This window comes from Pholis gunnellus (genome assembly GCF_910591455.1).
Source record: "Pholis gunnellus genome assembly, chromosome: 14".
In the NCBI taxonomy this organism is placed as follows: Eukaryota; Metazoa; Chordata; class Actinopteri; order Perciformes; family Pholidae; genus Pholis; species Pholis gunnellus.
The window spans coordinates 16,738,280-16,764,511 of record NC_136541.1 but is presented as its reverse complement, the minus strand read 5'-3'; the positions used below and the strand labels follow the sequence as shown (position 1 = coordinate 16,764,511).

At 42.9% G+C, this 26,232-nt stretch overlaps 2 protein-coding genes across 3 annotated transcripts in view; one reads left to right on the top strand and one right to left on the bottom strand.

Moving 5' to 3' along the window:
• Positions 1 to 19,185, top strand: part of LOC306706583 (A-type potassium channel modulatory protein DPP6-like) — a gene marked incomplete at both ends in the record, with an annotated part of 56,683 nt that extends 37,498 nt beyond the window's left edge. Inside the window, 23 exons of the mRNA XM_079173714.1 lie at positions 3,140 to 3,234; positions 3,363 to 3,437; positions 3,525 to 3,577; positions 4,023 to 4,104; positions 7,425 to 7,545; positions 11,556 to 11,710; positions 11,985 to 12,082; positions 12,208 to 12,334; positions 13,264 to 13,302; positions 13,446 to 13,553; positions 13,635 to 13,726; positions 13,827 to 13,874; positions 13,956 to 14,068; positions 14,851 to 14,898; positions 15,030 to 15,128; positions 15,235 to 15,304; positions 16,976 to 17,170; positions 17,257 to 17,311; positions 17,450 to 17,543; positions 17,640 to 17,695; positions 17,817 to 17,889; positions 18,004 to 18,077; positions 19,039 to 19,185. Of these exons, the coding sequence (XP_079029840.1) occupies positions 3,140 to 3,234; positions 3,363 to 3,437; positions 3,525 to 3,577; positions 4,023 to 4,104; positions 7,425 to 7,545; positions 11,556 to 11,710; positions 11,985 to 12,082; positions 12,208 to 12,334; positions 13,264 to 13,302; positions 13,446 to 13,553; positions 13,635 to 13,726; positions 13,827 to 13,874; positions 13,956 to 14,068; positions 14,851 to 14,898; positions 15,030 to 15,128; positions 15,235 to 15,304; positions 16,976 to 17,170; positions 17,257 to 17,311; positions 17,450 to 17,543; positions 17,640 to 17,695; positions 17,817 to 17,889; positions 18,004 to 18,077; positions 19,039 to 19,185 (2,117 nt within the window). The remainder of the gene's footprint in view (positions 1 to 3,139; positions 3,235 to 3,362; positions 3,438 to 3,524; positions 3,578 to 4,022; positions 4,105 to 7,424; positions 7,546 to 11,555; positions 11,711 to 11,984; positions 12,083 to 12,207; positions 12,335 to 13,263; positions 13,303 to 13,445; positions 13,554 to 13,634; positions 13,727 to 13,826; positions 13,875 to 13,955; positions 14,069 to 14,850; positions 14,899 to 15,029; positions 15,129 to 15,234; positions 15,305 to 16,975; positions 17,171 to 17,256; positions 17,312 to 17,449; positions 17,544 to 17,639; positions 17,696 to 17,816; positions 17,890 to 18,003; positions 18,078 to 19,038) is intronic.
• Positions 19,186 to 22,392: 3,207 nt separating this feature from the next.
• The window catches only part of arhgap21b (Rho GTPase activating protein 21b), a 33,151-nt gene continuing 29,311 nt past the window's right edge, over positions 22,393 to 26,232 (bottom strand). Inside the window, exons 23-24 of one of the 2 annotated variants that reach the window (XM_079173144.1) lie at positions 25,752 to 25,783; positions 22,393 to 25,663 (exon numbers count right to left, since the gene is read on the bottom strand). In XM_079173144.1, the coding sequence (XP_079029270.1) occupies positions 24,083 to 25,663; positions 25,752 to 25,783 (1,613 nt within the window). In that variant the 3' untranslated portion in view covers positions 22,393 to 24,082. The remainder of the gene's footprint in view (positions 25,664 to 25,751; positions 25,784 to 26,232) is intronic. The other variant, XM_079173145.1, reaches the window with a different exon arrangement.

Genomic DNA, 26,232 nt, shown 5'->3' with positions numbered 1-26,232 from the left:
GCCCTCTGGTGTTCAACAGGGAAAGTACCTTTTACTTGGATTTTGGATTTTGTTGTGCACTGTCATTCTGTGTTGGTAGTAAGAACAACTACTACTGCTAATTAATAATTAATAGAGGTAAGGTCGTAGAGTAATTGATTCATGTATCCTTATTACTTATTATAGGATTGAAACCGCTCTATGTATTTCAGAGGTCTGGTTGCCATCTGCATGCGATCCCTGAAGCAGTTACATAAATTCAATCATAATTATTGTGTGGAAAGGTGTACAGATGGGCCTTATAACATCTGGATCTGAGATAGAGGTTGGTTTTGGGCTCTCAGAGTTTACCTACATAAAGCCGATGTTGCTAACCAATCACTTTTTGTCACGCGATAGTCATTTGAGTATTGTTTTTTATTTTTCCCCAAAAATCTAAACCCAAGGGCAACTTAATAGCTTCCTTTGGGGGATTCATTCCTGTCAGAGCAAACTGCTACCGTAGTTAAAGCTGCAGGAAGACAACTGTCTCCACGGTCAAAAATGAACTTGGTCGTCTTATATACTATTTGATTCAGTTTTTACAAAACAAATTGTATTGTAATTAATGCTCATAATACACAGCTGGCCATCTAAAATCTGATAAAACAAAAAGAAAAGATGATATATTTAATACTAGATTAAACAATAAGTACATGTTGTGCCATCACGCCCCTCTGGTCTGAATCACAACAACCTGAAAGGTTGTTTCCTGCAGATTTTACTGTCAATTTCCCTTCAACACCAAACATTATAGCGTGTTTTAGGGTCATACTGTACAAACAAGCTCTTGTAAAAATAAAGTTATGATCGTTATCGTTAGTTGCCATTATAAAAAAGTTTTAGTTGTGTTTGAAGGCAAAACCCCAGAGGGGAAACAGTTAGTTTTTCTTCTCCATCTCTTTCTACAGCCACGTTACACACGGCAGCGTATGCATGAATACACCGCGTGACTTGCGTGTGTACATCTGAACGCAGCTGTCTCTATAAATACATTCACATTATCACCTGCACACATGCAAACCCACGTCTCCTGCTTGTTGACAGACACATTATGCCCTTACATCTGTCATTTTGTTCTACTGTGAAGACTGTTCCCCTGGTTACTTACATTAGCGGCTCTTTAGCGTATAATTAGTTAAGTTCCTGTGTTTCTGTGCCCTTCATTCAAGACGGAGATTAGAACGCCCTCAGCGCCCGGCCAAATCCTGACAATCAACTGTGTGACATCGCATCTTGTCAGTTAACTTAATGCAATCAACTTCCATTCGGTGCTAATGACCTTCTGATAAGAAAACCCGATGGGACAACCGCACACTTCAGTACTCCTCATCAATATTTTGTGGGCTTCTTTCACAGCGGTGTGTAATTGATCGCGGTTTGCTCTTTGATCACTGCTCGCCTCAGTAGTCTTTGGACTCACCTATGAGTTCCTCACACAGCCTCAGATCCAAAGATAAAGCAATCGACCTTCAGATTGATCTCTAAAACAAAGAACTGCTGCTGGCTGTCTGACGCCTTTATATATTCGTTTGCGATATAACCCAATATAATAGCGTCCAACACTGTAAACAAGGTATTTAACAAGACACGTCTGTGGCTAAGTCTGCACATAAAAATCTACCTAAAAATGTAAAGCACCATCTTTGGCAACACTTATCATTTCTCTGTGTGACTCTCAGCTCAGATGAAATGAAATGGATTTGGCGTGATTACAGTTCCCATCCTGGACCCAGTATGAACCGACATTCTCAACCATTGTTGGTGTCTGCCTCTCTAAATGTTGGCAGTAAAGTGCAACATAACAAACTGTGCAACTCTACAAGATGAACATTTTCACTGTTACAAACAGGTGGCGCCAAATTGATTTGGATAGGGTGCCATGGCCTGAGCCAGGCACTCTAATGATCACATTTGTGCCGCATTACATTTGCCGTTTTTTAAAAGACAAAAATGTTAGTTTGATCACAAGTCCATCTTTGGTTTGTGAAATTCCATCTGCTGAGAAAAACACACTTAAAAAAGAGTGTTTGTGTTCCAGAGAGTTTAAAGCAGCATACTGTAGCAACACGCAGCGTGCTCTGGCTTTTTATTGCTAAGGTAACCGGAGAAAGCAACTGACATTCAATGGGGTCTTCTCATGAAGAGGAGGCTTTTCTAGAGAACAGGATTGACAAGGACAAGAGCATTATAACGGAGGAGGAAGAAACGCTGTGCAGAGTGCTGCCTGGACACTTCTTTAAGACTTGCTTTGATAATGGAAGTGTAACTTCAATATCTTCCTACCTGAACCTTCTTTTCTTTTTTTGTGTCGAAGTGACCAATGTAGAATCAGAACGTGGTCGATAAACCTTTGTTGCATGTAGTAGTGTGCAGCTGTTAGCTTTCCAGACCAGATCAAGCAGATTCTTCTCTGTAGGGTCCTTTCCATAATGTAGTCAGAGAGGTAGAATTACAGTCTGAGCCTGTCAGTGGCAACAACAAGCACTTTTAGTGGACGTACATTGATGGTGAGGAATTGCTACAAGCTGGCTGCAGCGTTAGTGTTTAATACTGGACCAATTTCTAAATTAGTTCCCCCCCATTAGACCTAAAAACATGGTAAAAAAGGGACATGGGTTGAACAATTCTGAAGTGACAGTTCAAGATCTACCTATACATTTAGCAAATTAGCCAGCAATAAACAGAACAGCAAGAATTTAGCAGTAATGTTTGCGGTGTTTGTGTTTTCCGTGAAAATGCTCTGAAAAATCAACTATACGCAGCAATATCTTTATTCATCGTTTCAAATAACTTTCAATAACAAAAATGCAAATGTCTTTCCATCCAGTATGATGGCCTTCCCTTACATGTCAGAAAGATAATAACAATGTGCGGAACAACAACAACAATAATAATATAAAATAATAATTACATTATGAATTGATTTTTACCTTAAATAAATAGAAAGTAGATTAAAGGTAATTAGGGTTAGTTAGTGTAGGTTCAATTGCAATTTGTCTCGAAGGAGGAGGACAATACACAGTAAAGACGCTGCAGTAATCTGGATGTAGAAACTATATGCCGCTGCAGTTTTTCCCATATCCCTCTCTGATGGCTGACTTTTATTTGCCATTTACAGACAATGAGCTGCTGTATCGTACAAGGGAAGGGGATGTTGTCAAGCTTAATGTCGACACAAAGGAGAGAACTGTTATCGTTCTGAAACAGTTGTTTGTGAGTATCATCTTACTCCATCTTGCTTTTTCAGTTTGCTTAAAGAGGAGTGAGTATGCTCTCAGTATACTACTGCTGCCTTCGCTGGCGTCTTACTTACTGCGAGTGTTGCTTTTTGACCCATGCAGGACAGATCCAGAGCCGCCAGGTACCAAGTGTCTCCAGACATGCGACATGTGTTGTTCGCCTTTGAAGTGAAACCGGTGAGAAACCCTCAGCGTGTTACCTCGCACCGGCTAATTCTTCCAGACGTTTTCCTTCTTTAACTGTGACGCTGTTTGTCTCTGCAGATCTACCAACACTCCTATGTGGCCAAGTACATTATATACAGCCTTGTGACACAGTAAGACCATCGTCTGTCGACGTCTTCTTTTTATTGTCTTGTCACCTTTTGGTCCTTTTTTCTGTGACTGCACGATAATCTGCCCTCGTCCTGACCCGGTGCAGCCAGTCCACTGACGTCAGCCCCATTTACCTGCTTTCGCTGCCTTTGTGGGAATGCATCCAGACCGGCCTGTTTTTAGCCTTTCATCCATCTATGTCTGCTTATTTCCCCACTGTTCTGTATTTGTAGTGAGCAAAGCACAGTCAGCTTGTGCTAAAAAAAACCCCCCAAAAGAACGATGTGGAAGATTGATGAAGTCTACAGTGAGGGAACAAGCCAAAAAAACACAACTTCCTTGCTCTGACTGTGCATTTATATTCCGATACGCGCTGCATTGTGCATGTATAGGCCTACATAGAGACATAAGCTGTATTGTTTTTTTTAAATTCTTTTCTCTGCACAGGGAGACTTGGCCTCTGAAGCCCCCTGAAGTGCATGACGCTGTCCTGCAGTTTGCTGGATGGGGACCCCGAGGCGAGCAGCTGGTAAGGAGGCCGTACCCTCGAGATTACACTGTGACTGCTGGCACACCGGCGGAGAGCTGTCAGAATCAGCCTGGCATCGCAGAAGAGGCACAGTAGTGATTCATGGTTTGTCGGGGTCGAGCAGACAAATGCTGTGGCGATAAGAGGTTTATGTGCACGGTTAATGGAGGATTTTCCAGGGTGAACTCTCCTCGCTTTAAGCTCCATCAAAGGCACTTTAAAGCCACATGATGGTTATTTTCCCCAGCTTTGTGACAGCACATGAGCTGGTGAGAGCCACAGGGGCAGATGGCATCTAGGTGGCACAGCCTCTTGGCTCGGACAGTCTTGGGTTGCTGGTGGGGGGGGGCAAAACGATGGCATCGACTTAAATGTGTGTGTGTGTGTGTGTGTCACCAGCCACATTTGGGGCCAGATCTTGTAAAACGTGCCAGTTGATTGGAGACAGTTTGTAGCATTAAACAAAATTGGTGTCTTCTACTTCGTGTCTTCAGTTCTTTTTGGCATTTTCATTCATTCAATTTCTCCCCTGTTGCTATGCAACGAGGAGTAAGCTTTGAAAAGTGGCGTAGTCTTAAAAACAGCTGAAAGTCTAGAAAAAAAACATTTGCACAGAGTCCTTGGATTCAACACATCTATATCCAAAAAGTGAGCTCTTTTGGTTTATTTTCAATCTTTCATCCGACTGCACTCATAAGCTGCACAGGCTGATTCTTTAGTAAAGTTCAAGCTTTTGTGAATTCAACAGTCGCAGGAGAGTGGTACTTTTCTTTGTAAATTCGTAACGGTTTTGAATCATGTCGTCCAGGCGTCCGGGGCGCCAGACCAGTTCTGTTGTTCGGTGTAATATGTGCTCATAAGAACATTTGGGTCATCTGCAACAGAAAATATTCCCCAAAGAAGTGTAAAATGTCCTCCTATTTGAGTAACGCTGGCTTAAAATGACTGTGCCCTGCTTTTTCAGGAAATTATAAAGATTTTTAAAGATTTACATCCTTTGGGCTTGGTGCTGAGTGCAAAGAATAGTAACAGATAAGGTAAAGAGAGACAACTAAGACATGGTTGGTTTTGGTCTTTTCATGCAATTTGTTGGCAATTACAAAAATATAAAATCTTATAAGAATGCTTATAAGGAGCTTAAAAGTGCCATTGACCCAAGCATCTGCTAAACTTTTCTGTTCTTCTCTCGCCTACTGCAATACTCCGTTTGTGCTACCTTGTTGACTCTAAATTAGTGCCTGTTTGGATCGCGGTGCTTAGACAACAGCAGCTTCAAAGGTTTCTCTTCCTCCGTAATTGCTCTTATCGCATCATTTGCTTAAATTACAGATACATTGCTGTGAAAATAATAACATTTCAAGTGTGCGATGAGACTTTGCCTGCCGAGGGAAGAAAGCAGATTCATTTGCATATGGTAATAGCCTACCTGATTGTTGTTACTGTAGCTCCGCGTTTCATTTAATGAACAACCGAAGCCATGCGAGGAAAATGAGATGAGCTCTCGTCTTTCACGTCTCCGTCTGACCTGGCGATGTTGGACATGTTTCTTTTTTTCCCCTCTCTCTCTCTCTTTCTCTAAATGTAATGATTTTCTACGTTTTTCACAATTGGAGCAAATTTATAATCAAGTGCTTCATCAGCACGTAAAGCCGCGTTTGTGGCAGTGTGTGTGTGCAGTGAAGCATCAGATGTACAGTGAGAGGAGCGTGGAGATGAATCCTGCGACGCTCCCGCCATTAAGCAGCATGCAGTTACTCTACCGTGACAGAGCAATCAGTGAGGCTGGGTCAACACACACACACACACACACACACACACACACACACACACACACACACACACACTTGAAAAAGAGGTCATACTGACACAAAAGAGCAGGGGAAAGAATGAAGGGATGGATTTCAGAGAAACATTGTGTGACAAAATTGGTCAATAATTCACAACTAAAAGCACGCGCTCATACATGAACACACACTCATACATGAACACACACTCATACACAAAAGAAAACCCTGCTCTACCAGCTCCACAGGTATCTTTGATGTTGCTACTTTCATCTCTTCACCCCTTTGAAATGACTCTTTTCTAGCCTTTTGCTGCTTCTCTATTTTCTCTCATTTAAATCCCTTGGAGATTGAAAAGTCATTGACATTGCCACCTGCTTTTCAGAGGCCATTCAGGACGAATTACAAGTAAATGCTCTGCTGACAACGAGTCCCCTTGATTCTGGATTCTTTATGTATCTCTTTTAATCATTTGGTGTTCAAATTGTGAAGTTGAATCAATGTTTTGAGTTCGAGTTGGTCTTTGGCCAAGATGTAATTCATAATAATGTGAATACTGTGAATTAGATCTCTTATGTAACCCTTGACAGCCGCCTGATTTCCGTTATGTTCCGTGGTGGTTCTGCAACATTCGCCAACCAACAACTTCCTTTGCTTTACACAGCCCTGCATTGATCTGTTTTCCTCTGATGTTGATCCCACAACATAGAACGCGTATGTTCCTCACAGCAGCCATAGATGAGAGCGGAAGGAGCCTTGTCTTTCTCTTTCCTGATTCTTGCGCCGGCAATTTCAGGGTTAGATTTAACTGAAGAGGTTTCAGCTGACGGCCCATAGTCGCACCAACACGGCCTGTGCTTCAGATACCAATCAATCCCACATTCATCCATCTCCCTCATACTGGCACCAGGCGAAGCAGCGAAAAAACCCCGGAGTGGTTTGACTAAGTGTTTTAAGTGTCACTCACTCATCTGCCAGCGGTGTGTCTTAATTCCTTCAGGCGATGCCATCGTTGGTGCTTAACCCAGCAGGCTAGTTTAGCTCAGCCATTGGCCCCCCCTTTAAGAGACCACATAATGTCTCAATAAACACCGGAGGGGGGGGAGGGGTGCCTGTGGGGCCTCAGCCAGCTCCGGTGCCTTGATTAGCAACGTCCAGGGTGTCGTACTGCTTTGGAGAGGGATCCAGCGCAAACTGTAATTGGGTATCTGTTAATAAAGTGCTTGAGGCGGGTGTTGTCCGAGAGCTTGTAGGTGTCACTGAGTGCGTGTTTCTATCTGGGTTGTGATAAAGTGATGTTGTGATAACAAGCCACAGGTGGCTTTAGCCCAAAGTCACGTACTGTAGATGGAAAGATGTGAGATGCAGAGGCTGAGAGGAATAAGAAGGGAAAAAAAAAGAGTCCCAGCTTTGCACCACAGGATATTGAAAATACAGGTTTAAACCCCGAGCATTACAGCAAAACGATTCTAGGCTGCATCCAGTGATACGGAGACTGATGGCGGTTCTTTCTTCTGCCTTCATTTCTCTGTCCAGATCTTCATATTTGAAAACAACATCTACTACAGATCAACAGTGGATAACCGAGCGATCCGCCTGGTTTCCACCGGCAAAGAGGGAGTCGTGTTCAACGGCCTCGCTGACTGGCTGTACGAGGGTAAGACGTCGACAAACACGGCCACACCGACACACAACAGAGCCCGGAGTGATTTCCATGTTGCAAATAGCAGACTTGATTCAAAAGTTCAAAGACAGAGTGGGAATTTCTGTCACTTTCAGAATCGACAGCAAGGAATTCTAAAAAGTACATTACATGGCCAAACGTTTGTGGACACATGAGTGTCACTCTTGCGTGTGATCTTCGCACACATCATTTGAAAATTATAACCTGCTATTATATCAGTCGTTCAGTCTCCTGGGAAGACCGTCCCTTGAGATTACAGCTCTGATGCTCTGCAGGCGTTTTCCTGAGGGAAGGAATGAGAACAGACAATGTGCTGTTTGGCTGGCGTCCTCCATAAGACTTAATGCCGTCCTTCACCAGAGGAGCGAGAAGTGTTAATGGCTGTAGCAGTTTTGACTGTCCTCCTCAGTTGTGTGTGTGTGTGTGTGTGGTCTTGTTCAGTGAGGCTGCCAGACCACATCAGTACGCTACCAGTGAGAAAGTGACCTGGAGTTTTTGTGGACATATATTTTGTTGGTATTTTTTAATCGCAGAAAATATCGTCTCTGTTGGGCCTCTTTTGACGACGTAACCGATGTTTAGAGACCAAGAGAGTGAGTCTGACATCTGAGTAAGAATCTGATCTTATTCACTATTTCAGCAGGGACATCGATGATGTGATCTGGTTTGGACTCCCTAAAATCAACAATGGTCTCCTTTGTTGGCATTAATGGCATTAAATGCAGAGCTACATTCTGACCAGATGTTTTGACACAGTGTGCGGAGCCAGTGATACAGCATCTATTTGACCGATAAGCAAACTGTAGCTTATCGAGGTTTGCTGCAATGTTTATATTCATGTCTTACCAATGTTTCAACTCATTTCATTATAACTGAGGTTAAAGCAACAGGTCTGTAGTCCTTAAGACAGAATACAGATGTTTTGTACTGTACAGGCACTAAAAGGGTTTTCTTAACATGTAGGAACCACACAGAGTGATAATGGCATGTTACCGTTGTCGTATATTATAGCTTTACTAGAGCAGGTCTAAAGGACATGAGATGGGAAACCGTCGGGGGTCGGCAGCTGGGCCAGCAGCTTTGTGTGCTTTGACAGATTTGAAAACCTGACTCACATCAGCCTCAGTCACTTAAATGAGAGCTCAGCGAGGTTCTGTGTATAGTCTGGTGGTCATAGAACCTGTTCAGGCTGTCTAGGAGTAAAGCATTGGTGTTGGTCGACCCTCACAGCTTGGGGTTATGGTCTGTTATTGCTTGTAGTCCCGGCCACATAGGCCCGGAGTCCCCGCTGTCGTAGTCCTAAAGGTTCTGTGCCGGCCCGGCCAGTCAAGTTCCTCCACGCCAAACCAAAACCATTTCTTTTCAGACCTCACTTTGTGCTCGGGGGGCATTATCACATTGAAAATTTAAAATCACACTGTTGTCTTAAATATCACTGTACCCAGTAGAATTACGATTTACCTTAAATCTGCATTTACTTATATTTGGTACCCTAATATGGCGGATAAAAGATCTGGCGAATGTGTGAGCATAACAGTTGATTATTTACACATCCAGCAGACACAACATTAGCATTCATTTGGAATGCAAGTCCAATATTCACTCTGTTCCCGCTCAGTTTGGGGTTTCCTGAGGGAGTTGTCTGTCTCTTTAGCTGCTTAATGCTCCGCTGCGTTCCCCAGCTTGTCGCTTGCTTTTTTTGTTTGCTCTTTGATCGGATTAATGCGGAACAAAGTAATTTGTGGAAGAGCAACCTCTCTAAGAACCCAGGGAGCCCTGTGATCTTTGTTAGAATAAAGATATTGATTACAGACCCTTTAATTGGATCGTCCAGTGCTTTGATCAAACCTTGTGCACAAACTAAATTGAACCATTTCGATCCAATGTCGTGACACCTGCCCCCAACCTGCACGGGAGTGTTTGTGTGCATGTTTCCATTTGAGAGTGCACAGCTGGCTACGTTTCAGTGCCCCTCCCTCTCTAGACTATCCATACCTTGTCTCTGTGCCCAGGCTGTTTTAATTAACTAATGACTGCAGCGCTGCAATCTCACCAAGCAGATTTTCTGATTGCTTGCATATGTGAGACAGACATTACAATTACATATCGCTTGAATATGACTTTGTTTACAGATGCGCTGCCACGTTTTGAGACAAATTTCCCCACTTTCTGTTTCTGGCATCGTTATAATTCCTAATTTTGGATTTATTCAGTGGGTGGTTTTAATTAATGATTTCGATATAATTGTATAGTGTAATTGCAAAATGCCAGTGTTTATTCGAGACATATTTTTGTTACAGCGCATTAAACTGCTTCAGCGTTTCTACCGTGAATGGGATTATTTCTTTGTTGGAGACGCAGAACATGACACGTAAGAAGTAATCCATTTTCAAGGCTAAAGAAAGATTTGTCTTGCAATGTTTTCCTGCTATTTTTTTCCTGGAGTTACTCGGCGGATAACAGAACAGTCTCACAAAAGCAGTAATCACTCATCTTTCGTCTCTTACGCTGCTCACAGTGTTGACGCTGTGCGCTGTGTTGTTCACCTGATATATGTGTTTGGCAAAAGTTGTCTAAATGTGGGTCAAGGTGAGGCTTCCTCATTTCTCTCCCGTATTGTACTGCTCTGCAGTCAAACATCCGGAACCTTGTGAGAAAAAAATGTTGAGCTGCAAAATGTTCCCATCACAGAGAAGCTCAACCAAGTTCTCATTTAATGTCTTTTATTCATGTCTCAAAGTGCCATACATAAATGTATAATCTGCTCGTTGAACAGTTCATTGAAGATAAAGTACATCATGCAGATATTGTTGAAATACTCATTTTACACATTTCTATGGCTTCACCATTACGTCGAGTGGAATATTTGAGTTGATGGACAGACAAGAGTACTAAATGATTCTCAGAGTGAGAACTCAATCACCTGTTCCTGCACTGAATGGTGTCCTTTTCTCAGTCTGATCTTGTTTTCACAGAATTCAACCTTTGCGTTCATAAAGTAGGGGGAACAAAAATGAAAGCGTGATGACATCAATGACAACAAAATGAGAAAAGACTTCATCAAGGTTGAGTTGATGAAGGAAAGTCTATCTTGATTTGCACACATAGGTACAGTAGAGTGTTTACTGTAAGTGCTTTACCTGGAGCTCTTCTGCCCCCTGCTGGAGGAAGAACACACATTAGGAAACTGCTGAAAAAAGGAGACTGGAATCATAGAGGCACTTACTACAGAGCCTTTCAAAATAATCAGAGTTCTCTTGTGAGATGGCTGAAATACATCCTTGTTGTCTTGGTTTCTTCCTCAATGTCAGCTCCCTCGGTTACCGTGCATATGTCAATCGATCGAAGCCTAGTTTTAACTCGCAGGGAATATTTGAGGCTTTATCCTCTGCCAACAACAGAACCTTCAAATGGAACGAGGCAAAGGGACCTATATTTATATAGCATTTTATATACACCGAATTAACTCAAAACTCCATTGGCTTTGCTCAAAAGTTAAGAAGAAAATACCACATATTCCAATATATAATATTTACAGTGATTCAAATGAATAGTGTGATTCACAGGCATCCACATCAGAACCAAAATCAGTATCTTTAATGACCAAGTATGTGAGCACATACAAGGAATTTGACTCCATTGTGTTTAAATGGCCTCAATGTACTCACAGGAATAGACATAACGGCTTAGAACAAGGTCAACAAAGCCGGTCGATTAAAGGTAAAGAATAGACGGGACTATTATGTACACAGTGAAATATATAGAAATAATTATACAAATGTAAAAAGTACCAATGACTGACAACACAAATAAAACTAAGAGATATAACATCAACATCAACAGCTTGTATTCTGGCCTTCAGTTTCATGCATGCTTTAAGCTGTGTGTGTGTGTGTGTGTGTGTGTGTGTGTGTGTGTGTGTGTGTGTGTGTGTGTGTGTGTGTGTGTGTGTGTGTGTGTGTGTGTGTGTTCTTTTTTTACAGAGGAGATCCTGCAGACACAGATAGCCCACTGGTGGTCTCCAGACGGGCTGCGTCTGGCGTACATGACCATCAATGACACACTGGTGCCAAATATGGAAGTTCCCTTCTTCACAGGAACGCCGTACCCGGCCACCTTGGAGTATCGCTACCCAAAGGCAAGTCTATGGCCACAATCTCACACCCGTCCGTGGCTAAAGGAAACGTCCGCTGCGCAGTAAAAAACGATTTTCTATCTATCTATAAAATCTCTCGGCTTATTCAGCGGACAGAATATTTTCTGTCTTTGAGGATTCTGGAAATTCCTCCAGGACAAGGGCCAAGTGTGTTTTAAATGACTTTGATAGAACTTGTTTAACTCTGAAGACAATTTCTCACCGTCTTTAGCTGAAATCCAGTCTGACCTATCTCGTTTCTTCTTGGCGCTCGCAGGCCGGGGAAGAAAACCCAGTAGTTCACCTGTCGGTGGTGAGCCTCAACGGTCCCCTGCACACCGTGGTGATGAAGAAACCTGACGACCCCCGGATCGGGTGAGTGGCAGCTCAACGATGTGTGAAGTAACAATCACCAGAGTTAGCCCTGGAGTATGTTCTTAAGCTCACCCAGACAGCGGCGCTCAGCTGTGGTGAAACATTCTCACTTTCTGGTTCTCCAGGAGGGAATATTACATCACTATGGTGAAATGGGCCACCAGCACAAAACTGGCTGTCAACTGGCTGAACAGAGGCCAGAACAACTCTATCTTGACACTGTGTGAGGCTACAACTGGAGTCTGCATTAAGGTGAAATCTTCGGCAAATCTTTCCGTGACACAGTGTGAAATCTGCTCTCAGTGTTTAGTTTGTGTGAAGGATAAATCTGGAGATGTTTTTCTCGCTGTCAACAAATCCACGAAAAGACCAGAAAACCAACAATGATTTTAAACCTGCTAACAAGTGTTGCCTGTGCAGCTAAAGCCTGACATGGCTTATTCCTTTGTACCTCAGACATCTATTGTTGTCCAAGCACTATTAAAAGCACACCAATGAGCCACTGCAGTGGACCGACTTGTTCCCTTATTATTATGAAGATGGCCACTGGAGTTTATCTGAAGTCAATCCCTCATAAACAATTCTGCTGCTGCAAATACTCGCTAGCTTCACCAAATCAGTAGAAAATAGTCCCAAACAAATGCAGAATTTAGTCCAGTTTGGGTAATCTTTGCTAAAAACTTGAAGCTTAGCTGTTTTAAGAAATGGTTTAGATTTTCTGTTAGTACATTTTCAATGCCAGTTTTAAAAGGAAATGTTCAATATTTTAGTAAATACTCCTGTTCGGAGTATATAAATAGTCCGGCTCATAACCTCCAATTGTTGTTTTTACATTTTACATTCTTTTTTTGTATGGATTGAACAAAGAAGATATACATTGTTAAAAAGTGAGATTTAGAGGCGCTGACAGGCAGATTTTCTTACCTGTCAACAGAGTGAGAGCGGTATTAATCTTCTCATCTAACTCTTCGCCAGACAGCGAATAAGCGCATTTCACAAACTGTAAATCTTTTGCTTTTAAGATTTCATCTCTGCTGTAATGAATGGGCTGAGTGGCACATTAAGGATGTCGGAAAGTACTAAGAGACAAACTGACACACAGTTATCTCCAGACTTATCTTACATTTCTTTTTAGATTCAGAATGTTATTTCAAATCATGTTTGTCTGTGTTTTTTTTCAGAAACATGAGGACGAGAGTGAGAGCTGGTTGCACAGACAGGTGCGTGAGGAAACCGCTGCTTCCCTGCTGTTGTTTCTTATAGTTATTATGTAGAGTATGTCTGAGCTTAAGCACGTAAATAACAGAAAATATAAAAGCCCTGCAGGCAGACATGTGCAGATGTTTTTGTCTCCTCTCTGCAGGATGAAGCGCCGCTCTTTTCCCATGACGGACACAAGTTCTTCTTCACCAGAGCGATCCCTCAGGGTGGGAGAGGAAAGTTTTTCCACATCTCTATGTCCACCTCTTTGGTAAGCAATTGCAGAATGACCCTTGTGATCTTAGTTTGACGGTTTGGTACCGTGTGTTTATGGGCCTTTACTCTCCTCCAGCCTAACACGAGCACAGACATACTTCAGTCCTTGACCTCTGGAGACTGGGACGTCACCAGGATCTTGGCCTACAATCATGAAAGGAACCTCATGTAAGACATTTTGATGCTTTTTTTTCTTCTTTCCTAACAGCCGGTGCTGCACATTCGTGGTTATTCTGTAGTTTGATGGCAATGTTTGGATGTTTTCCAGATACTTTCTGAGCACAGAGGACGAGCCCAAGCGACGGCACTTGTACAGGTAGGATTTTCTTACAAGTATATGAGTACTTCTGTGTCTTCTGCAAGGTACACAAAATACTCAATCCCTGCCGTCCCACAGTGCCGACACAATCCCTCCGTTCAACCGCTGCTGCCTGTCTTGCGAGTTCAAGTGTGGCTATGTGGACGTTTCATTCAGCCACAACATGCAGTACTACTTACTCAACTGTAAAGGTGAGTGTCTTTTGACCTCGAGTCAAATCTGTCTTTACAACAGTGGACTGAGAGCATTTGACATCCCAGCACTCCTGAGCGAGAAAGAAGGTCTTCAGGGGCAGCCGGAAAGCCGCATTCAGTAGAAGGCGTAACTGAATTAGTGCTCCATGTCAGGTTGAGAGCTTCTATATCGAACTGGACGTTAGCAGATAACCTCAAACCACTGCTGGATCCCTCTGATGAGCCACAGAAATAACGCATCGTGTGACTGGACGCCAAGAGTCATGTGAGCACTACTGAGCTGCTCACAGAGAGCGTTTTTCTTTCTGCTTTTGCTATTTGTCATATGAAAATGCACTGTGTTTGTTATTACTAGATATTCATTGTGCACCTCTGCAACTCTCTGTCATTGTTGTTGTTTTTTTGCCCTTTGTGGCTTCATCGCAGGGGGGCAAAACATCATGGTTTCTATGGAGACGGATTTGTTTAGAAGGCTCGCTCCAGAGAGGAAAAGCGCCCGTGGCTTTCGTCATTAATTGGATCTTTGGGGAGCAGCTCCATTGTGAAATAATAAGCGACTTTCTCGTGGGACAGAAGTAGATCATTAACTGCGGAGCGGACTAAGAGGGCTGTTGTTGGCTGAAGTCTGTTTAAGATGAGACAGGGAGATGTTTCCTTTGCAGAGAAGGATTGGGTTTCAGAGGCTTGATTACTTGAAGAGGCCGTTGAGCCTTTTGTTACATCGAATTAACTATTATTGCACTCCTGTTAACTGATTTTCCCTGAATTGTTCCGTGCAGGCCCAGATGTACCGAGTGTGGCTATCTATAGCACCGAAGACAAACAGAGTGAGTGTATGCCCTCCTACTTCACCGTGTTCAACAAACTGCACGGAGTGATATGAATACGTTTCCAATGGTGAACAGATTTGTTGTTGAGAGATTTTAACAAAGGGCCCGTTTCATCTGCTTAACTGCAGAGGTGTTTGACGTGGAGACAAACGAAAGGGTAAACGACACGTACAGCAAACTGCAGATGCCCATAGTGGAGTATGAGACCATCCCCATAGAGGACTACAGTATGTGCTCTTGTTAAATATTCAACCACACAATTACCTATGTGTACATCACAGCCAGCCATCTTGTACTGCAAGATTCCCATCAACCTTGTCCTATCTGTCGTAGCTCTGAACATGCAGATTCTGAAGCCAGCTGGATTTGTAAATACAGCCCACTACCCCCTACTGCTGCTAGTGTAAGTATGAATTCATATAATAGTGCACAGAATATTTACTTACCTACTTTTGGGGGAGTTTGGATATCGTGACTTCCCTCGTATGGGTCAAGATCCAAAAACGCTGGATCCTACATTTCCCATAATGCGACTCAATAGAGTCTTTTGTTTGATTCTACCTGCCTAAGAAAGGGCCTACTGCCCCAGTTTGTAATGCAGCCTTTCATTCTTTTTGATTGTTTGGTCTATAAAACCCTGAAAAATAGTGAAATGTGTCGTTATTCCTCAGGGCTCAAGGTGCATTTGTCCAAAACCTCAAGATATTCACTATTCGGTACAAAATGATGTTTAAAAAGGAAGAAAAACAGCCAAGACTCGCATTTGTGCAGCTACGAACCGCAAATGTTTTACATTTTTGTTCAAGAAACTAACACCACAGTATAATGCTATAATCTCAGTGCATTGCCCGTTCCTGTTCGTAATGAGCCAAATGCCAGGCGTGTGGTGTTGCTGCTCATTCAAACAACTTCGTACTTCTGTTCAACATCTGTCTCGTATGTGCTGAATCCAACGACAGTGAGCGGGCTCTACCAATCCCGACGTTTGGCGCCGTAAGAGACGGGGCTCTTTTCGTTTCTCAGTTTGTATACAGTATCCCTGATTCCATTCCTCACGTTCTCTCCTCGCGTCTTAGTACCTCCCACCTGAGATGTGAATGCATGAGGCAAGGAAGAGGCACGAGGAGAGGAGTCGAGGAATTAGGGATGAAACAAAATGAAACATACGTTTTAAAGTGACCTCAATTCATTATGACGTATGGCAAAGCGGCATTATCTGCTGAAATGTACTTCATTATCTACCTATTACTCAATTCACAACGTGGCGTAATGTGATAGGAGTGTGTGACGCCTCTTTTATACATCACAGGTGCCAAAGAGACTTCCGCAAAGGATACACCTGTGCATCCTCGCTCATGGCTCCTCACTCCTGGAGATGCATTTAGGGATCAAGCTCGAGTTCCGATTCACAGTCAGCTGGGCGGGAGAGAGAGAGAGAAGAGACAAGGAGGCACGAAATAGAGAAATGAGACGAGCGGTTAATATTGTAGCGAGCGAAAGAGAGTTGTCCTCGGCATGCCGCTCTGACGTGATACGGTTAATGGGGTCCTCTCTCAATATTCTACAGTATGTACACAGAGCACTACTGATAAATATCTCCCGTAGATTTGAATAGCTCACACATGACACTGCACTTCCTTGGATCCTCAGCAATACACCTACCGATCAGATGAACGGTCGTGGAGATAACTGTAGGACAGACACGCATGCATACAGAGACTCCTTCCATTTTAGTTGGATAACTTAATACAATATAAACTACGATATCCCACACTAGCTGCTACATTTGTGAAAAAAAGTATTTTAATAGTTTAATAAGGTGGTGTTGTACTGGACTGCATTACATTGCAAGATAATCCTTCTATTTCCTCACAGCTGCCGTGTCAAATATTCCTTTGGTCTTATTTGTAAATGTTCCATTTTGATGTTGAACCTTCTTTTTGTCCAGTTGTGATTCCAACAACCCTGAACTAGAAGATGTGCCTTCCTCTTAACAAGATTCCCATTTAATATGAATCTCTGAGAAACAGTGTCAGTGCTGAAAATGACCAACGTGGCTGTGGTGTTGGCACAGGGACGGTACGCCTGGCGGGCAGATGGTGTCGGAGCAATTCCGGGTAGACTGGGCCACGGCTCTGGTCAGCAGCTTCAGCACCATCGTCATCCGCTTCGATGGTCACGGCAGCGGCTTCCAGGGCACCAACCTTCTGCACAAAGTTAAGGGGATACTGGGAAAACAAGAGGAGCAGGACCAGCTGGATGCGCTCAGGTCAGACTTCTGCTTCAAGTGTAAGCACACGAGGAGGCCTTTGCGGTGTTACGGCCCTAAAACACTTCTTTTTCTTTCATTTTTAGGTTGATATCCAAAAAGCCTTATATTGATATCAATCGAATGGGAGTTTATGGAAAGGTAAGGGGAACGCATGCTCAAAAAGGCCTCCTGAGAATGAATTGTAATTGTGTTGACACAGCAACTGCCTCACATGGAGATCATTATCATGAAGTAGGATTAATTAGACTTCTTTATGCATTTCTGTGTCTCCTTCAGGCCTATGGAGGATATTTAGCCACGATGCTTCTGAGCTCTAAGGAGCTTAAATGTGGAGCAGCAGTCTCCCCCATCACAGATTTCGAGCTATATGGTATACCCTCCCACGTATTTTTTCTCCTACGGATGTGTTCAAATGAAATGCTCCGATCTTTCTCACTTTTTTTTCCCCCCTGTTTCCAAATGGCAGCATCTGCATTTTCAGAGCGATACCTCGGCTCAAAGACAGATTCACGAGGATATACGGTAAAGTTTGAATGTTTCCGTCTCTCTTTCCAAATCACACGCCAAGATGTTTAGCTCAAGTGTACAGAGATGGACTCCGGGGTCGTTATATGAGGTGGATCTTCCTCTCTCTTTCCTTCAGATGGCCAGTTTAGCACACAGAGCTGGTCAGCTTCTGCAGAAGCAGTACTTGATAATTCACCCTACTGCTGACGGTAAAAGATGCGTTTTTCTGTGTTACTTCTCAATACCGCAGTGAGTGAAACACAATTTCACTGTGATTACACACTAATGTGTTGTCTCCAATTTTATATTCTCCACTACCACAGAAAAGGTTCACTTCCAGCACACAGCCAAATTCATCAATCATCTAATCAGCGAGAAGGCCAATTACACTCTACAGGTGAGCTTCTGAAATAAGCACTAGACCTGGCAAATGTACCCGTGTACAACTGTCGTTATTATGATTTGAGCCTATTTGTGCCTGAACGTAAGATCGCATGTTTGTACAGAACAAGGACTCTAGATGTAAGTTTGGTAAGGAGGAAAAATTAAAAAAAAAAGTGTAGTTTGCAAAACAGCCATAATTTATGCTAGACTTTTTTATAATCCCAGTATTCCAGCCATAGAAGAACTGCCTGACATATATAGCCTAGATTTAAACACAAAGAAGCAGATGCTATGATCCACACACATGTATTTTATTGAGTTATTTTTCGACAGGCTATACTATGACTTTATCACATTTGTACACATGCTAAACTATAGGCGTTTTGTGACACGCTATTCTACCTCTTTGTTTTATTCGACATACTATACGATGACTTTTTTCATTACCTACTAAACCAATTCTCATGGCATATTATACTATGACTAAGGATTACATTTTTTATAGCATGCTATACTATGATAATATTTTGTCACGCCGTTCTATAGTGTCACCTAAATGCAGACCAGGTAGGCAGATTGTGCATTTAATGACTTAATGGAAGAATATCTAACAAACTGAGACTACAAAAAGGAGGAACTAAACTCTAAAGATGATAAAGGAACTGACAACTATAGAAGATAAAAACTATAAACGCACAAGAAACTAAACAGACATGTTTATGGTTTGCTTTACTATGACGTATGTGTATGACAGTTTGATGACATACTATGACTTTTTTAGATAAATTGTTTCAGCTCCAGTCATAACGTTTTAATGTACGTATGGCCATTTTTGTATCGTCAGGCATTTTCTCACATTTGATAAACTAAATGGTTAATCAATTAACAAAAAAAAAAATACAAAAGATGAATCGCTAATGAATAGTGTCAGGTGCAGCTCTATATAATTCCATTCCTGGATATCTTATCTGCAGATCTACCCAGACGAGGGACACTTCCTACACAGCGATGGGATACAGCAGCACCTGAGCCAATCCCTGGTCAACTTCTTCGAGGTGTGTTTCCGGGTGCCGGAGATACTCACAGACGAACAGCCAGAAGAGGACGAGGACAACAGTTAGACACGCTCCACTGAGCAGGGCCCCCCAGTGCAGCACAATATGCAACAGATCTTTCTTACCCAATCAACAACCCACACCACGTGCTGTGTCCAAATCCCATTTTGTCGCTGTCCCTTTGAAGCGCAGCACCTGCATGTGCCCACAGGGACCCCAGCACACAGCTCCTCTCCTCACCTCGTAGCTGGCTGCTGGTCAGAAAGACTGAATACATCTCAGATGTGAACAGTCACGTCTCTCTCTCTGCTATTGGAATATATGAACTAGTACTCCCTCTAGTGGACAAATAGAGGAATCAACATATTGGCCATTGATCAATGCGTCTCCATTCCAAACAAGGCACATTAATTGGGCACTTTGCAGCACACAACACCCCTTCAGGAGGATCAGTTCATTCTTCTGAAAGGCCACCAGTTTCCGATCACCTTGCCAAACCGATTTACTGATTATTCTGTTCACGAGTATGATTACTGCTACTTTCTCAGTATTTCTCTGTTCAGTGTTGTGTCTTCGAGTGAATGTCTGGCTGCATCAGTCCGTAGTTGCTTTTTCCAAAACAAGGGCACAATGTTTAACTTGCGTTGTACTACAAAAAAAAAAGGTGTCGATCCTGAAATGGTATGGAATCGTGTTTTCCCTCGTCCTGTTTCTGAATTGAATTCGTGTTCTTGAAGTCACCGTGCCTTACCGTGGGTGAGATGTTGATGCTGGGGTCCTGACATGACATTGGAAACGAGTGAATATGGACAGGTCCTTGTCTGAACTGTGGACTCGAAACCAGATGATTTCATTTCCCTCGAGTAATGGCCAGTTATTTGAGAGGTAAGTTAAAATCCCGAGTTGTGGCACATTTGATCTCAAAACATGGAAAGAACTAAATACAAAAGAATTGTACATCAAATTGAAATATGGTGTTTGTACTGACAAAAAAGTGTTTAGTTTGCAAATAGTTATTCATTATGTAACTTCCAAAACGACATTCTGGTGAGTTAATATGCTGAGTTAACATTATTTTGTCAATTACTTTGCCCTGTGTTTTAAATGGATTGATTCTCTCCCCATGTCACTTCTGTTAGTATTGTCAGTGGTTTCTAGTCAGCTGATGTACAAAGTGTATAAATCTTATATCGTTTAAGTCTTTATGTTGTATGTGCAACTTGTATATAAAGCATTTTGAAATGTATCTTTCGTTGGCTGTATTCTTTCACAATTCTGATGCCAAACAATACAATGACTATTTTATATATATATATATATATTATATATATATATATCTCTTTCATGACTTATTGCTATACAATGAGACTTTAGAATGACCTATAATTACTTAAAATGTCTTGTTTGGTCATGCTATACTATTACTTTTTCTGAAACAGTATAATATTAATAACCTGCTACACTATGACCTTTCTATGACAGGCGATATACTATGACCCTTTAGGAATCTTTTTACAGGCTATGACTTTTCTGAACCTTTTTTATACATTCTATAACGTTTTTTTGAAATGCTATGATTTTATTTTTAACTAGTATACTATGACTTTTCTATGTGTATTTTTGACATGCTATAATAGGACTTTATTTGGCACAGTATGCTATGACTTATATATATATATATATATATATATATATATACATATGTATATATATGTATATACAGTGTATATAGATGGAGGCGCATCTTCGATTGGTTTGATGCCTTCACACTACATGTCCTTTAATCTACAGCTGACCTGTTATTATAACCAATAATACAACTATCAGTGAGGTTATGTCGACCTCACAACTTATATGGTGATTCACAATAAGAATGTGTATAAATAATCATATAATTATATTATGTCTGAATCCTGTCCTGTAAAATGCATTTGATTCATTTGACATTTGCTGTCCTCTTGGCCCTTTTATTTTTTTCCTCCAAGATTTCACTTGAAGCCGCTGTGTTCAGTTGTTAATAATGTATGATGTGAAATCAAAGTACTCTAATTACTCCGTTTAGGATATCTCTGGAAAGCTGTGGTCTAACAAAGACTCACTTCAGAGCGCCTTCACCGCTGTAGCGCTTCTTTCCAATGAAAGCTCCGGCGCGTGTCCCTTTCAGAAGCTTTGTAATCCAGCATTGATCAAGTGTTTATAAAACCAATAAATCCAAAAATGAATGTCTTCGGGGATTGGCCAAGAGTTGATGTTGTTGTTAGTCGCGAGCTGAGAACTATTGAGCTCAGGATGTATGTGATGTTGATTGGGTTCAGTCTTCTTCATCGGTGTGTTTATTGGCAGATTGCAAACCAACTGCAGGTGCACGCCGTCACCTACTGTATCAGAGGATGTAGCGTCAAGGTCTTCTATTATCTGACGACAGACAGAAAACTGACACCATATTTTCAGTTATATCTTTGTATATTATAATAATGTCTCCCTTTATTGTCTGTATCCCATTCCTTCTGCCAATCGTTTATTACGGCGGTTGTAATTCATGACTTGGCCTCTCCTCTATGAACCATAATCTGCTTTAATCATTTTGTTATGTACTTTAAGAGCCTTCTTTGTAAATGTATCTGCTTGTATATAATCATTAACACTTATCCTAGTATCATGTAGTTTGGTTAGTCACCAAAATAATGAGTAGAATATTGTGAGTGTAATAAATAATGTGCAGATTATCCTTTATGCATTTGATAAGACTGTGCAGCATGCACATTCCTGTACATTTCCAAGACAGACATTTTAACAATGTATGTTTGAATTGGCATCGTACCAATATCCAGGTAGTACAATTTTAAAAACTTGATTGCAAGTTTTTTTAGAGGGTTAAAAAAAATTCAGACAAGAACAAGTGTTTCACACGGATCAAATTCAGTTGGTCCGTTTGGAGATCTACAAAATGAAGTCTCACCACAGGTTTCACAAATTGGATTGGATGAAATATTCTAATAAACAGGCTGAAGATAATGAATCAACACGAATGGAATTAATCTGTCCCATCAGATTGAAGTGCCTATAAAGTATTCAACCCCATCAAATGTTTACTGTTTTACAACATTGTATCAAAGTCAAGTTGAAAAACAGATCTTTACAAAGTGAAATTTAAACAGAAAACACAGCGTCAGTCTTTCCTTCCGTACGTATACTGATGTGCTGCTTTTCTAAAACGCGGTGAACAAAATAAACATACTTAACCGTTCTCCATTGACAAAATTTATTTCCAGTGTTTCAGGAGTCTGTGCACACCCCTCCAACATTCAGAGGAACACAGCATTGTTACAACGGTCCAGCTCAATGAAGTGTTTCCTCATGCAGGACCTCTGTCCTCACAGAAGTACCAAACTGCCCACAACACCCACACAGGCCTCATGAGCATCATCATCATCATCATCATCATCATCATCATCATCATCATCATCATCATCATCATCATCATCATCATCATCATCATCATCATCATCATCATCATCTCACAATACTGTACTTTAATCTTGCAATCTGATGGAAATGAAAAGTAAAGCAGCTAAAACATGGCATTGATATTTACATTTAAGTTACTTCTTTTTTTTTTTTTTTTTTACAAGAAACATTTAAAATTCAAGTTCTGTTAAAATAAAAAATAAAAAGGAAAAACAGGAAAATAAAAAATAGAAAACATGTTAAGACCAGAGTGGAATGCCTAAGGAATGGAAGCTCGGCATTTTGTTATGTAACCTCTAGAATGACAGAGAGTCCACAATAAAAATGTCATTCACAGTAACATCTTCGTGTATCTCAACAAAGACAATATGGCACCCTTAACAATTCATTGAGAGGCACTTCCTATTGTGAAAAACATGATTTTCTGATTTGAATACCCATTTTCTTCTTCTTCTTCTTCACACGTTTTCTTCCTCTTTGCAACCTACTGTCAGCCACCGCCAGATGTGTGAACCACAAACACTTAAACACAGCAAAACATTTGCATTAGAGGGATGTTGTTCACTGCTCTTTAACCACGTCACTGGGATGAATACCAACTCTTTTTTTTCTTTTTTTCTTTTTAATTGCATAAATCCAGTGTCTCCTCGTCCCCTTTGTACCTTTGGAAAGGCCCCTTTGACAGCAGAGAGCTCGTAGGCAGTTCACACGCACGCACACACACGCACGCACGCGCACACACACACACACACACATACACACAGCCTGTACCAAAATTACAATTCGAGTACACCAAAAAATAGGGGTATGTACACTTTAGAGCGAAACACAAGCATCTAAAGCTTTTAGTCAGTATTACAGCAAGCATGTCTGTACATTCTTCATTTGGTTACTGAGAGACTCACTGACTTTGAACATCGTCACTTTCTTGACACAAAAATAGTTCCTCTGCAATACTAAAATCTTTTTCACTACTTCCTATTCTTTTCTAGGTCAGTTCATCCTTAAAGCCACTTCGCTAAACTTTTAAAACAATCTCGTCACTGTTCCCACTTCCTTTGCACAGACTTCACACGCTCATTGTTTTTCGTGAGCGACAGGTCCTCTGAATCTTCAGCATAACGGGGATGAGAGATATCCTCCTGCTGCGCCATCCCAAAGTCATTTGTCATAAAAAAAAAAAGGTATAAACACCATTTAGTTTCATGCCTTGTACGTGAGCAAGATCAACGATTCCTGTGTGCAGCAATTCTCTTTTCGGAAGCACACACACACACACACACACACATACAGTTACGGACCCACACACTCCAGACAATTTTGTACAACATGCTCATTCACTGACATTGGTCGCACAACAGACATTATACTGACAGACTCCCAAGTACGAGAAAGCAGGACAAAAAAAAAAAAAGTGTTTCACACTCGAGACTCCCAAGTACGTACACACCTCGCAGACGGAGAATAATACACGACCACACATGTCCGACACCTCTCACAGGTACTGGTAGAAGCGCGAATGGACCACCTGGGAATTAGTGAGTTTATGAGGGTGAGCGGTGGCCGACAGGCTCAGATTTTTACTCGGGGGGACATCTCCGTTCGACACGTCGGCGGAGCGGTGTGGGAGTTCAGAAGAGGACGACGCTCCGAGGTTGCGGGGGCTTGCGCTGCACAGCCCCTCATCCTGCTGTTCAGAGAGGTCCAGGCTGACCTCGGGATTGCTGGTGCGGTGGCGCTCGCGGACAATCCAGTCCCTAATGGAAAAGTCTTGAGAGCTGCACTTAGGCTTCAGCTGGTCCACAGCTGACAGCTCTGAACGAGAGCCTGAGCCGATGCCAACATGCTGCGACCAGTCTCCCAAAACAGACAGCTCTGCAAAGTCCCTCTGTCCGCCCATGGTGTGTCTGCGTCTGATGTTCTTCTTCTTGCTGCGGCCCTCCGGGGACCGGCTCCTCTGGCTGCCCACGCCAAACATGTCGTCCACAGACGTTCGCAGGCGCACCTTCAGTCTGTCGGTGATCTTGAGCTTCCACGCGGGCTCTGCCGTGTCCAATTCGCTGCGGGACGAGGAGCTGAGGCTGCCAGTGGAGCAAACGTTGACCGACGCCAACACGCACGACAGTCTGTTGGACTCTTTATCGCACCAGGCGCCGTCCAGTGAAGACTCGCTGACGGTTTTCTGCTGAGCAGCTTTCTTCCTGGAGAGCGTGTCGCACTCGATAAGTCTGTGGGAGGGGAGGGGTCGAGGAGCTTCTCGCTGGTCCGCTTTGCCGACCGTAAACACCGACAGGTCGCTCTCGCTGTCCGTCTCCATCGGCCGGCCCTCGCTGATGAGCTCGCTTCTCTCGTCGTCTGCGTCGTCTCCCCCCCTGCTCTCCGCCACGGACTGCACCTCGGGACTGAGGGTGCTGAGTTCAGCTCCGGTCAGGAACGTCATGGAGGAGGTGGTGGAGTAGTCGGAGGTGATGGAGCAGACCTCCGCTCCCAGCCCGCTGGGGCAAGCTTCTGGACCCAGCGCCGCCGCCGACGACGCCTTGCCCTGCCTCACTCTGGGCACCGACGCCTGGGAGCTGGTGCTGTTCATCGTGCCGAGGTCGGACACCGTGTCGTCGTAGTTGGAAGGCGGGTCCGACAGAGAGGACTGGTGAGCCATCGGCATGCGGTAGCTGAGGTCCGGGGAGTGGGGGGGCGAGGCGTAGGGGGAGCCACGTTGAAGGGTGGAGGACATGTGTTCTGGAGGCAGGGAGGGAGAGGGCTGCGATATCAGGCTGCACGAGAGAGACTCTTTCCTCTTGGGTTTGTCAGGCAGCTCCTCTGAGCCGTTCCCGTGCTTCTCGCTCTCACCGGTTTCATCCGTCTCCCCCTCGTCCTCGGTCCGGCTGTCCGGGGACCACATGGGCTGCTGCTGGCTCTCCCCAGCGAGCTCCTTCTTGGGGAACACAGCGTCCAGGTCGTCGTCTGAACTGCTCAGGTGAGCTTTGTCCTTGGGCTTCTTACGTTTGCGGCTGGCGAAGAAGGAGGAGCGCAGCATCTCTTTGCTACACTGATCCTTCCCTGACCCCCACAAGCCCTGCTGATAAGAGAAACAAGACTCATCAAGACACGACTCAGCAATATAAAAAAAAAAGAGAGAATTTAATTAAATAAGGGGAAGACATTACCTTTGATTTGGAGGAGTCACTACATGCTGAATCTGTATCAAAGAGAAGAGAGCCATTAGAAAAAGCCTGCCAACCCTCTGACTTGCTAAAAAAACAGTGAACGAGATAAAGAGAGAGAAAGGGCAGATTAAACGTTTGTTCAGAGAGAACGTGACAGACACGATGAGGACAATGAGCAGCTGAATGAGAAGCAGACGACACACTTTCGGCTCAGAGAGAGAGACAGGAGGACGAGTAACCACACAAAGCAGTATATATGGATACGTGGATAAAGCGGCAGAAGAGCTCTGAGATGAGGGGTGAGAAGAAAGAGTGAGGACCCAGCGGTAAACCAAGACACAAAAAGCAGCTCATGCTCATGTATCGATGGAACGACGGCACATCACGGACAAACACGCCAGTCACAAGAGCATCACACGTAGCCACCAACCAGCGGACGGCATTCTGTTCCCCAACTCAAAAGACATCACAGACGAGAGGG